Source organism: Sminthopsis crassicaudata, chromosome 6 (assembly GCF_048593235.1).
Source record: "Sminthopsis crassicaudata isolate SCR6 chromosome 6, ASM4859323v1, whole genome shotgun sequence".
Taxonomy (NCBI): Eukaryota; Metazoa; Chordata; class Mammalia; order Dasyuromorphia; family Dasyuridae; genus Sminthopsis; species Sminthopsis crassicaudata.
The window spans coordinates 150,909,999-150,923,020 of record NC_133622.1 but is presented as its reverse complement, the minus strand read 5'-3'; the positions used below and the strand labels follow the sequence as shown (position 1 = coordinate 150,923,020).

Genomic DNA, 13,022 nt, shown 5'->3' with positions numbered 1-13,022 from the left:
CAAGCTCTGATTTGAAGTGTTTTCTGGTTTCTGGGATGTAAATGCTTACAGTAAAAACGAGCAATTGGGAGAACCAGTTCAGGCTGGATCCAGCACATCTATTGCTCTTTACTGGGAATCTATTGATATTTACTGGATTGAAGAAAAAGGATCTTACTATTATTATGAAAATTCTTTTGACCTTTAGGACTGTCTAAAATGATTTCTTGGACTGCTCTTTGAAAAACACTTCCTTACATGATGGCTGTAACTCTTAAAGTTTTTATTCACTTCATAGGTCCTTAGCACTTCAAAGTGCTTATATAAATAGATAGATAGATAGATAGAGATATTTATCTATCTTTATGCAATAAGTTATACTTAAGCCATAATCATTCATTTGATAAATATTCATAGAGTACTTATAGGAACTAAGGGGTCACAAGGAAGAGAAACTCCTTGCCTTTGTGGTTTACAGTCAAAAGTACATGATTATCACTTTTCCCATCACCGATACACTCAGTTTTCTACCAACACTCACTTTATCAAAAGTTCTTTTCTTATAAACACAATAAAAAGTTATTTTCTTGCTTTTTTAACTTTTAAAGTTTTTGTCTTCCATTTTCCATAGCATATTTTCCCCTTCTAGTTAATTTTCTAATCTTAATTCTTATGCATTTATGGATTTTAGAATGTCTTCTGCCTGAGAAAGTATTTGAAATATTATTTATATTATTCTTCTCCTCTTCCCTTTCTTTTGGCTATTTCTTTCCCCTCTTCCTTTTCAACACTCCTTCCCCTAGTTTATTTATAGCTTTCCATATTTTTCCTTCTTATAATTTTGGATGACTGGCTTCCAAATTCTGCCACATCCTCATCAGAGATGAGCTATGATTATGTCTTTCTTTTCTTTTCATCCACTTTCCTTAGGCAGGTGCTCTCTCTCTTGCCCTGGAATATAACACATTCAAGCTAAAATCCATTTTATTATTTTACCTTACATTTTCTGAATCCTGTAATTTCTGTAGAAATTTCATTGCTCTCCTTTCTATTTTATGGCGTGTCAATCTCTTTAGACAGTTCTTTATTTAATTGTATTGGCTTCATTTCTTAGGTCCTTAGCCTTTGTTCTCTAGTTTTACATTTTCATTACCTATGTCTTTGGCTTGCCCAAAGAATTGTTTCCTAGTTGTACCTTCTTTCCTGCTGGCTCTTCAGTGTAGTGAGTAGAACTTTGAAGTGTGTCCTCTATGTCTTATCCTCTTCTGATTTCTTCCCAATAGAAAAGAAAGGCATAAAAACATCAGAACATTTATGCATTGATTATGCCCTGTCCATCTTCCTCCAGGCAAAGTGCTATGTTCTGTCTGTGCTTTTTATTATTCCACAAGAATAACCACAAAATTATTCTTTTTATACAAGAAGCATTAGCAACACAAGTTGGTTGAATAATTTCAACCTGTTTTAAAATAGTCCACAGCTTTGTTCATCCTCCATACTTGTGTTTCCTTTTCTAGTTAGCTTTGGTCTTTCTCTCTCAAGTGGATAGTGAGAATTTTCACCCTATTTACATCTTTAGAGTTATCTTTGTTTCACCCACTCCTATTTCTGTGACTTTTCCATTTTTGTTGATTCTTGTTTCAATGTCATAGCATCATAGAATTAGATTTGGGCTTTAGAGGATATCTAATCTAGTTCCTTATTTTACAGATGAAGAAACTGAGATTCAGACAACCTAAGTTGTCTGTCAAAAGTTACATATGCTACAAATTCTATCCCATGTTCACTGACTCAAAAACCTAGTATTTTTCCATTGTACTAAAATTAGGAGACAGATGAAGAGTAAGAAGGTTTATTGACTTGTCAGACCTAGTGACTGACTAGAATAGCTCAGTGGAATAGTAAGGATTATTCTTTTAAATCCCAATCCTATGGCTACCCATCCCACAACCCCACAGAGGACCTTGTTGCATTGGATAGATAGAATATTTGTAGTTAGGACCCATTTGCTCAGTAATAGTGATGTAGTTGCCAGAGTTCTCTTTGTGAAAATTTTCTTATGGTGGATTATTATAAACTTGTTGAAAATTTATAGTGACTAACTTATTCTAAGATGTCCATTAGGACTCTACACTCTTGGAGTTAATGAGAGAGATGATAAATCAATTCAATAAGATCTGTGTCATTAAGGAAACTCGTGCCTGAAATATTAATTTAATTTCTTTTTCAGAATTAAAAACATTCCAATATGGTCTTGATAGATGAACAATTATGTAATTGAGGTTTAGTTTTGGCATTTTTCCCTAAATCACTGCTAGAAAGATAAACTGTTGTGAATGTGTGAACTATTTGAGAAATCAAAATCATCATGCTGATTTCAAATGGTTGTTAAACGTGTTTTTGTTTTGGAAAGTAATTTTTTCAAGATCCATTTCGAGTCCTATCTCCTCTATGCCTCCTTTCCTGACCATGCATACCAACAGTTGAGGAGATCCAAAGTCTTGTTCCATATACCACTGTTCATGCTAATATCTGAGCTGCTTGTTTATAAAGTAAAATGGAGAAACATCTATTCCCATTTTTCTTCTCTTTCTGAAATCTCTTAGCCTCACAAATTAAAATAAGGAACAGTATTAATGTCTATACAACTTATTCATATTGTAACAAATAATACAAAGATTGGTTCATCAAAATATTACAGGGAGAAAGATCATAGCCAAAGATACCTCTAGCTATGAATACAACTACTAACTTCTTTGCAACTCTGGAAATGTAGTTTACCATTCAGCTCTTTCTAAGTATCAGTCAAAATTTCTCAAGGATTCTCTTTAACATAGATTCTCCATACCATAAGAGATGAATTCAGTTCTCTCAGGAAATATCTCTTTAGTCTTTGTCAAAGAAGACACTTTCAGTCTTTCAAGGAAAGAGATTCTCTTAAGATGTTTTTCTTTAACCTTTCTCCAGAAATGGCTGCATTCATTCTTAAGACAATTAAGCTTTCTTTCCTCCCTAGATTCTATTCCCTATTGAAGATAAAATAACAGCATTCATATTCTCTGTGGGAGAGGCTGTTGGAACTAATGGCATGTAATATAACTATAAAACACTTGGTAAATATAAAGACAGTCTCTGCTTAGAGAATAAACTATTTGAAAAATTTAATGCCAAACTTATAACCATAAAATTTGTAAGTATTTGTAATTAAAATGTACATTCAAAAGCAAAGAAGAATTTTGAAGAGGAGATTTTTTTGTAAGAAAAACATTTAGAACCTCTCTAATATCTAATTCTTTTTATCTTTTCTCCCTATTCTCCTTGTTTGCTTATTCCCCATTTCCTTCTTTCTCCTCTATGTGAGGTTTTAGACCTGAATTGCAATTTAAAAAAATGTAATACACTGAGTTCAAATTAGAAATGTTTTGAGTCTAGGCAATATTATACAATTTAAAGGAAATGTTTTATTTTGGGGGCACATATTCAAGGACTGGACTGGATTGCCTTTTAAAAATCTTAGGGAGTCTTTGAAAGCAGTTTTTATCAATAGCTTCATTGCAGTGGCACATAACCATTTGTAACTAAGCCCCTGATTTCTTTGAAATTAGGAACTCAATATACAGTTTATAAAATGACATGAAACATGAAGGGCTGGGATTTCTGAGAGAAGATGAACTGAAATGAAGAGAGAAACTGCTGTGTTGTGTTTTCATTGCTAGACATCTTAAACAGGAAACCAAAGCCCTGTGCATTTTGATCTCATGTGTGTGCCACTAATTTGCTATGATTTGATGTTTGTTTGACTCTCTTAAGTAAAAGCATAGATGCCTAACTTCTGTGATAAGTGATATATACTAAAATCCAAGACTATCATGTCTTTTTTGTATCTCTCTCTTCTGTATCTAGTGAAGTACTTTACACATGATGCTTATTAATATTTGAAGAATTGAATAATACATATGCATATGTATATATACAGAAGAGTAATACCTATTTTCACTCTATTTTGATATCAGATCAAGAAGTGATTCCTTTTTGTAGAATTCTTTTTATCCCATTACATCCCATCCCATTACAGTATGAGACTTTAAGGGCAAAGACTCTTTTTGCCTTTCTTCAGATTGCCAGATAACAAACATAATGTGTGGACTATGGCAATATCTTAAATGTTTGTTGACTGATTGACTGACTTAAACATGTATTCGCATTTTTCTATGATTTTGAACCATTAATCATTATCATTCAGAATTTGATGAATGTTCAAGGATGGCAGACATGCTAATTATTCAGTTTTCAACCTAATGGTCAAACCTGTTTGTTGAAAGGAAAGCCAGAAATGAACACAAATTAAAGCCAATGACAATGAGATCATAAATAGTCATTGGTACAAATACAGTCTCAATTTGTAGTACTAAATTGTCTTGTCAAGAAGTTGTATGGAGTGAATGAATTAGCAGTCTTCTTTTGGTTTTCTCTCCTTTATTTTTGGCAAGGTTGTTGATTTCAGAAAGGGGTAGCCTTAGGAAATCTAGAGTCTATATATACATTTCTTTGCATCCTTAATGATATTTATCCATTTAATAACCTTGTCTAATATCTGTTATTGACCACCCTGTTGATTTTTTCTTCACAATATATTGCTTAGAATCAGAATTGGAACGGATCTTAGAGTCTCTGTTGTGTAATCTCTCCCTAAATAAGAATCCCTATATGATGTCCCTGACAAGTGGGCATTCAGCTTCTGCATGAAAACCTTGAATAAAGAGAATCAACTAATTTCAAGATCATTCTATTCTACTTTTCAATAGCTCTAGGAACTGGGAGGTTTTCTCCTCAACATGGAGACCGCCTCTCTGTAACTCCACCAGCTGTTCTTACTTCTGCTCTCTGGGCTCAAGCAGAAAAAGACCGATTATTCCTCTTTTACAGGACAGCCCTTGAAATTCCTGAAGGGAGCCAGCTACCAATCTTCTCCAAGTTGAGATCCCCATTTACTTGTTCTGATCCTCATGAAGTATGATCCGGAGGCCCTTCATTATCCAGATTACCTTCCCTTGGATACCTCTATTTTCATGTGTCTTTGTTTGGTATTCTCTCTACATGGAATGCCTTCCCACATCCTTTCTGTTTAGTCAAACCCTCCCTTCGATGTTCAGCTCATTGTTCCTCACCTACAAAGTATTCCCATAGAGACTTCCCTTCCTCTGCAATCATAGATCTCACTGCCTGTCTACATTACTTATCTGACAATAAATTATACCCTTAATTTTTTTTTTGTTATTGTAGTTGATAGGACCCATGATTTCTTTGTTATAAAGAAATGAGAAATTTTCCCAGTACAGATCTGACATTCTGTAGAATTTAAAGTCTTAGAGTTTTCTGTGGGCAAAGAGGGATTAAGTGATGGCCTAGGGTTATACATTCAGTCTGGGCAAAGACAGGTCTTCCTACATCTTCCTGATTATTCTGTATGTAATAATGACACTTCTCAAACTGCATATGTATGATTTATAATATCTCTTCTTTTGTTTATCTATATGTATAACGGTTTTGCTTTTGTATTTTTAACTTGTATTCCCTGTTTTTCCAACTCAGCTGTAAAACTCTTTAAGTCAAGGATTTTGTTTTCATCTCCCTCAATGACTAAAACAGTTCCTTGTATGTTGTGTCTATTATTTAGTAATTATTTGTTAATTGACTTTTTCTTTTTCTCCATAGGATGGGAAAAAGGAACCAAGTTCATGTACCTGTTTAAAAGGACCCAAGCTGTCAGAAATAGGCACTATTGCTTGGATGATAACCCTCAGTGATGCCCTCCACAACTTTATTGATGGTCTGGCCATTGGTGCTTCATGCACCCTTTCACTTCTTCAGGGACTTAGCACTTCTATAGCAATCCTGTGTGAGGAGTTTCCTCATGAGTTAGGTAAGAGACTTTGACTGGGGGCCAGAATCTGTTTGCTTTGATGTGATTTTCATCAAAAAAAATTTTTTTGAAATAACAAGGATTTAAAATCCTGTCTGCTATATGCAAATAAAAAAAAAAACTGTGAGACTCTAGTTATCATTTCTTCTTGAAGTAACATACTAATACAGTATAATTAATCTTGCATTTCCCTTTCTGTTTTTCCAGGGGATTTTGTGATTCTACTCAATGCAGGAATGAGTACTCGGCAAGCTTTATTTTTCAACTTTCTTTCAGCATGCTCTTGCTATGTTGGGTTAGCCTTTGGCATTTTGGTGGGCAACAACTTTGCCCCAAATATTATTTTTGCACTAGCTGGTGGCATGTTCCTCTATATTTCTCTGGCAGACATGGTAAGTTGTTTTACTCTCATTTTTAATTTTACCTTAAAATCTAGAAATGGCAGGGTTTAGAGGCTCACCACTCTCTTATTTCTTCCTCCTACATAGGGGAAAGAAAGATACATTCTCCAGGGAAACTCATAATGGAAGTTTAAAAATAAGAACAACAGCAACAAACACAAAACAAAAGCCTTCCAGTTCTGTAAAATTCTTAGCTAATAGAGAATATCAGGGATAATAGGCAGCAAATATATGGAGGCAGTGTGGATGGCTGGGCTTAAAACCTGTCACACACAGGTAATCTTAAGGTTATTGATACTTTAGGCAAGTGGTGTAAAACTTAAACCCACATATTGATTCAGAAAACCACAAATGAACATTATCTATCTTGTATTGTGTTTTTATTATTTTGTCAGACATTTCTTAGCTTAGCAGCATTTGGGAGTTTTTCTGCCTAGGAGTTCAGTTCCCCTTCATTAAAGAGCATCAGACCTTACTCCTGACTTTTATTTTTTGTGGAAATTGTCCTCAAGCCCTGACTGTTATAGCCAAAGTCTTGGCTTTTGTTTGTATTTTGCTTTTGTGGCAAGGCACAATTTGATGATGAATACTCTGAATGTTCAATTCCTCTATCTCTGCAGTGGATATCTTAGCCAGCCCCATACTTGAACTAAATATAGAAAGTTGGAATAAAAAGAATCACATGCTAGACATTTCCTGAAAAATCTGTTTGAATATGTTTAAGATTATAGAAAGATGTCTAGATGGCTCAGTGGATAAAGTGCTAGGCCAGAAATTAGGAAGACCTGATTTCAGATCTGGCCTCGGACATTTATTAGCTGTGTGATGCTGGGCAAGTCCACTGGAAAAGGAAATGACAGACAACTCAGTTATCTTTGCGAAGAAAATCCCATGGACAGTATGAACACAAAGTCCTTAAGAGTTGGACATGACTAAGTAACTGAACCACAATGATTACAGTAATTAGAACTGGAAGAACCCTTACTGAAAACCATTAGCTTTTAAATGAGGAAACAGGGTTTAACTGAATTTTTCAAGATCACATATAGCAAAGTTCTCCAAGTCCAGTGTTAGACACATTCTAGGATGTCTTCTGATTTGTGGAGTCAGCTCTGAGTCCTTGAGTGCCATGTCTTTGGAGAACAAAATTTGACAAGTAAGTTTTGGAAAGAGCTTGGATCCTGCTATAGTTTGTCCATCTGAAGACCTCGCCAAAGTGAGGGAAGCTCAGTCCCAGGATAGCTGCAGAGCTGTTATTATTATCCTGAACACTACTACCAATGTAACAAATGAAGATCATTTTCTGAGGGGTGATCTGTGCTGGAAGAAATTGAACAGATCACAGATCCTTGAAGTGAATACCTATGTTTAATTACCAGAGGAATCAATTAAAACTTTAAAGACAGTGATTAAAATCTATCTTCTCATAACAGCTTAGAGAATCTAACAATATCTCTAAATGACTACATGTGGTGTGTATATCACATCCATACACTCACATATAGACACTTCAGTACATCTTATATTTTTCATTGGAGTGGAATTTGTGAACCTGAGTTTTCAAAGGAATGCTGAGAAGAAAGAGTAATAAGACTTTGAATGTGGGCTGCTGACACCATCATGAGCATCTCCAGAAAAGGGACTTTTCTTTCTTTTTTATTTATTTGTTTGTTTTTGTTTTTGGTTTTCTTTGTTTCTCTAGCACTTAGCTGTGCCTAGCTTAAGTGTTAAATGTTTAGTAAATGCTCATTAGATGATGACACACTTAGATCTGTTATCTAAGGACTAGACCAGCTGAGTGTAGAAAGTGTGGAAAGGCTTCCAGGAGACTTGTTTGGCTATACAAACTTTCATGGTGTGGATCACTATGAAAAAAGTGGAAAGATTCTGACCTTCATTGAAAGTAGTACGCCCAATGAAATCATGAGTCTTTGAAGTAGTTGTGTGTGTGTGTGTGTGTGTGTGTGTGTGTGTTTCTCTTAGAAGACTGGTTGGTTAGAAATCATTAAATGAATCATGGGCAGCTTTCTAGAGAGTGGGCCAACATTAGGTACTCTACTTTTAGACTCAATGATTTCACTTCAATGGCATTAGATAGATAATTTAATGATCTCATCTCCACCTCCTTGCCTCCAAATTGAACTTGTATTCTTCAGTTTTGAGCATCGTCAGTTTCTCCTATGTATGCTCTACTAAAAAAAAATCCTTAAAATCCTTAAAAAAGGATTTTTAAAAACCACACATACTCTATAAATTTCTTCTGCCTACTCTGTTGGATCATCTAGATCCTTAATAAAAATGTGTCCCAATAACATCGTGGTCTTGTGGATAGAGACTTGGCTTTTAAAGAGAAAGACCTGGGTTGAAGTCTGATATCTGCCATGTACTGGATGTCTGTGACAATCCCGGACAAGTTGTATAAGAGAGAGATCAAAAGCACAGTCTGCACAGTCTGTGATATTATGGCCTGTAACCCTCCAGATTAGTATAATTGGATAATATTTTAAAAAATAAATAAAAAATGACACCCATAGAAAACATTAATATGTTTTTTTTTTAAGTCAACATACAGCTCCTAGGGATGCTTAAGTACAGTTTGGTGGCCCTTTTTTCTGTTTGATTTTGACCTCACTATCTCCACTTCATCTCTTTAGTGTCTAAGTTGCCTAGCAAGTATTGGCCTAGATTAATGGAAAAGGTTTCCTCACCTGAGTATTCTTGAAATCACAGTTCTATTCCCTATCCCTAGAGAATTGTTCAAATTGTGATAGTCTTATTTAAAATATGATTAACTATTTATTATAATTAACAATATAATTTAAATATTATAATTACATATTTATAATTAATATAAAACTTTACATCTTATGTGAAAATTAAACATTAATATAAAATAAATAGGATAATAATTTAAATGATATTAATAACAATACATTAATATTAACCATTATTAAAATTTCTAATAGTATTATTTTGCTGGGCTTAGGGCTTTTCATTGAGCTCCTGATGAAATCAGTAACTAGTCTTTCCATATAGTTTGGGGATTATTCTCTTCATATAAATCAGCCAAGAAGGCTGGCTCTCTGCGGAAGCCTTCTTTCAGTGGCTTCTGAGGATGTAAAGGTAATCCTAGGCTCTGGGAGCCAAGACAGCAAAGCATAAATCCTGGCCATTCTACTAAGCTGAAGAGTTCAGGCTTCACTGGGGTATATTTTTTCTGATTTGAGAACCAGTCAAGGGTAGTCATAAGGTAATGAGATGTTCAACCACTCCAGTGTAAGAGTATTTGCAACGACAATGTCATACCTTTTAAAGTGAATATAGTGGGAATAGCATGGAGAACTGGAATTTGGGAAAAATGGAGAATTTCCACTCATAAAAGGTACTCATAAAGGGATTATGGCATTTAGTACACCATCTTTGGGAAGCTGTCTGAATAGATGGCATTTTTAGATATTGCCCCAGAAATTGGATTGTAACCACCGTACCTAATTTTAATTGCTTCAGCTGTAATGAGGTATTATATATTTGTACTTTGGCTAAGTGGTGAATTTTGTTCTAGTAGCATAGGTGAAAAGAAAGTAAAGAGATAGCATGTAAGAAAGGTAATAATGAAGACAAAAGGTCTGCAATCTCAAGAGTTTTATCATGAGCCTTCTGATGGTTGACTAATCTTATTCCATTAAAGATGATTTCAGCTTTTCAATTCTTGGTGATGAGGCAAATTTTCTTCTGTAATTTCATTTATTCTGATGTATTTCAATAGCTGAACTAGGCTATTAAATCAATGATTCATTGGGAAAAGCTCTGGATTTGCTATTAGAAGACACAGGCTGATGACCCGGCTTTGAGCTCTCTGTGACTTTGGGCAAATCATTCCTTCCTATCTGGACCTCATTTTCCTCATGATTGGACTAGATGATATCTGAGGTCCCTTTTAGTCTTAATTCCCTTATTTTATGAATTTCAGATTAAAGTATTGTTTCACCACAAGATGGCAACAGTTATCTAAAAATCTACCTTTCTTTTTCCCTAGTTCCCGGAGATGAATGATATGCTAAGAGAAAAAGTAACTGGAAGAAAAACAGATTTAACCTTCTTCATTATTCAGAATGCTGGTCTGCTAACGGGATTCACAGCTATACTTCTCATTACCTTGTTTGCAGGAGAAATTGAATTGGAATAATCTGACTTTGAAGATGGCATAGCTAATGAAAACAATTAACCAATAAAAAATGGAGAATTCTTTTAGTCTACACAGGGCTTTCGGTTGATTTACTGACTTAAAAGATAATCTTGTTTTCTTTTGCAAGTCACAGAAAACCAGTTATTGGTTCCAGGCTTGCAAAAGAACTCAGTAACCATATGTTAGAAAAATAAATCCAGAAAAATTTGAAACTTAAAATCTTAGAAAAATGAATGCTAAAAATTGTCTTCACATGTAATTGGGGAAAAAATAAAATACTATTAAAAAAACAAACATCCAAAATTGGATTTTCTTTTCCCATTAAATGAAGCTTGCCAGTTCCTTGGTAAACAGTGTTGCATGTTATATGTAACAGAGTAGCTGAGCCCTGTGCCTTCCATAGGACTGGCAAATAAGTCATAAAGAAGAGAAAATTATTACAGGTTTTCCAGGCTTTAATTATGCGGGATGGGAGCAATGGCTCAAGTGGTTTCAGGGTAGGTTATTTCTCATTAATTTTTTGCAGTGATTTCATGGATAAGCCCATCAAAACATGGAAGAGAATCAAAATTATTTCAGCACACATATAAGTAATGCTGAGATCTTAATTATTAAGAAGAAACAAGAAAGAGACCACTTTCAGCTTTTGATCTGCTATCTTTTTATATGTGACTCAAGGACTTCTAGATTTATTTTTAAAAACCCATTTTAAAAATAGATAAAAAACAATCTAGACATTCAAAAAGCTTAATTAATCACATACACTCTGAACTTTGTGGATATTTTACCCCAAAGAGTCAACTTCATTTAGTTTTAGGCTTGGTAGGCCAGTAGTTTTATTCTAAAACTAGAATTGCCTTTAATGACATTTACAGATTTTATTGTGGCATATATTTTTACTGAGTGGCAGATCAATATTCATCTAAATGCTCAGTATCAGTGTTTGATAAATTTTTTTTCTAGAGGGATTGTTTGTTTATGAAAGATATAGTCAACTTTTAAATAGTTCTAAAAAAGGATAAATGTTGGTTCAGCAAGGTTTTTATAAGTGTATTAAAAAAACAGCTGGGCTGTTGTTTTAAGTAAAGGGTTAATAGAGGGATGTGGTCACTGTTTCCATATGGTCTTTGGAAAATTGACTTTTTTGTCAATTGATCTTTTTTCCTTTTTAGTTTTAAGTACCTCAATACAAAATAACTCAGGTTATTTTTCTATATTGTGATAAGGATATAATAGATATCATACTGTCCATTCAGTTAGGAGATAAAGCTATTTGTGAATTGGTCTAAATGATTTTAACTTTGTATGTTGTATATGTGTGTAGGATAATTCACACTCCCATGTCACCTTTAAAGAAAAGATTAAAAGAGTCTTAAAATGTAAAAAATGATTAAGTTAATTCTTGAAATCAATGATGATCTTTCCCTTCCAATTCTGTACATTGTTTTTATGCAGTAATAAAATGGACTTGATGAACATGTTATGTTTTATATATTACATACACAGATGACAACTTTTCAAAGTTTCTAGCCAATCAAATAGTAAACTTTTTTTGAAACTATAAATTGATGGCATCTGTTGTGGCTTCCTTCAGAAAAAAATACGTTTATGTTTATACTACAAAGTTATACTTCATAATTCAATTGGGCTCTCACTGCAATAAGGCACTCCTTTTATACCTTGACAGTTGATTCACTCTTATTTTCACAGTAGCTTTTCCAAATTTTTTCATCCCTTCTTATATCTTCTATAACTCTCACAATATCTGCTGAGAACACTGCTTCATATTTCATGTTTGTTGAGAGCTCCTTCTCTTTTGTCATATACATAGATGCCTTCACCACTATCTTCTTCATCTTAATCTTACATGAAATGCTGGACTAGGGTAAGTCTCTCTAAATGATCCCATTTCATCCTTTTAAATTTTTTTAGAAGAAGAACATTCCCTTCTATCATCCTCACTCTTTCACTCATTTTAAGTCCACCAACTGTTTTCCCTGCTACCTAAAAACATAACCATGTCTTTTTCATCTTTAAAAATTAAAAAAAAAACAAACCCAAAACCTTACTTCATCACTTCATCCTTACTACCCTAAATCTTTCTTCCCTTTTATGGATAAACTCCTTGATAAGGTCTTTTCTTTTTACTCTTAATGCTTTAGTCTGTCTTTGAACTTTATCATTTAACTGAAACTGGTTTCTCCAAAACTACCAATACCATCTTAATTGCCAGATCTAGTGGCTTTTTCTGAATCTTTATTCTCTGCGGCCTTTGACACTGATTATCACTCTCTTCTCCTTAGTACTCCTCTTTCTATGTTTTTGTAACATTGCATTTTTGGTTACTACCTATCTAACTATTCCTTCTTGGTCAAATTCCAGTTTTTTAGTCTATTGCCTTTGTACTTAATTTATAAGCATAATATTGTCATTGTGGATTGTTTTCCAGTGGAATGGCTTGCAAATCCATCACTTAGAAAATGGCCTTTGAGATAATGTTGTTTGTTATCTTATGTATGTTATCTTGCCTTTG

The 13,022-nt window shown here is 34.0% G+C and overlaps 1 protein-coding gene across 2 annotated transcripts in view; it reads left to right on the top strand.

Annotated features, from left to right (window-relative positions):
• SLC39A8 (solute carrier family 39 member 8) overlaps positions 1–12,054 on the top strand; it is a 68,394-nt gene extending 56,340 nt beyond the window's left edge. For both annotated transcript variants that reach the window (XM_074275602.1, XM_074275603.1), the window contains exons 7-9: positions 5,695–5,902; positions 6,110–6,294; positions 10,340–12,054. In XM_074275602.1, the coding sequence (XP_074131703.1) occupies positions 5,695–5,902; positions 6,110–6,294; positions 10,340–10,489 (543 nt within the window). In that variant the 3' untranslated portion in view covers positions 10,490–12,054. The remainder of the gene's footprint in view (positions 1–5,694; positions 5,903–6,109; positions 6,295–10,339) is intronic.
• Positions 12,055–13,022: the final 968 nt, after the last annotated feature.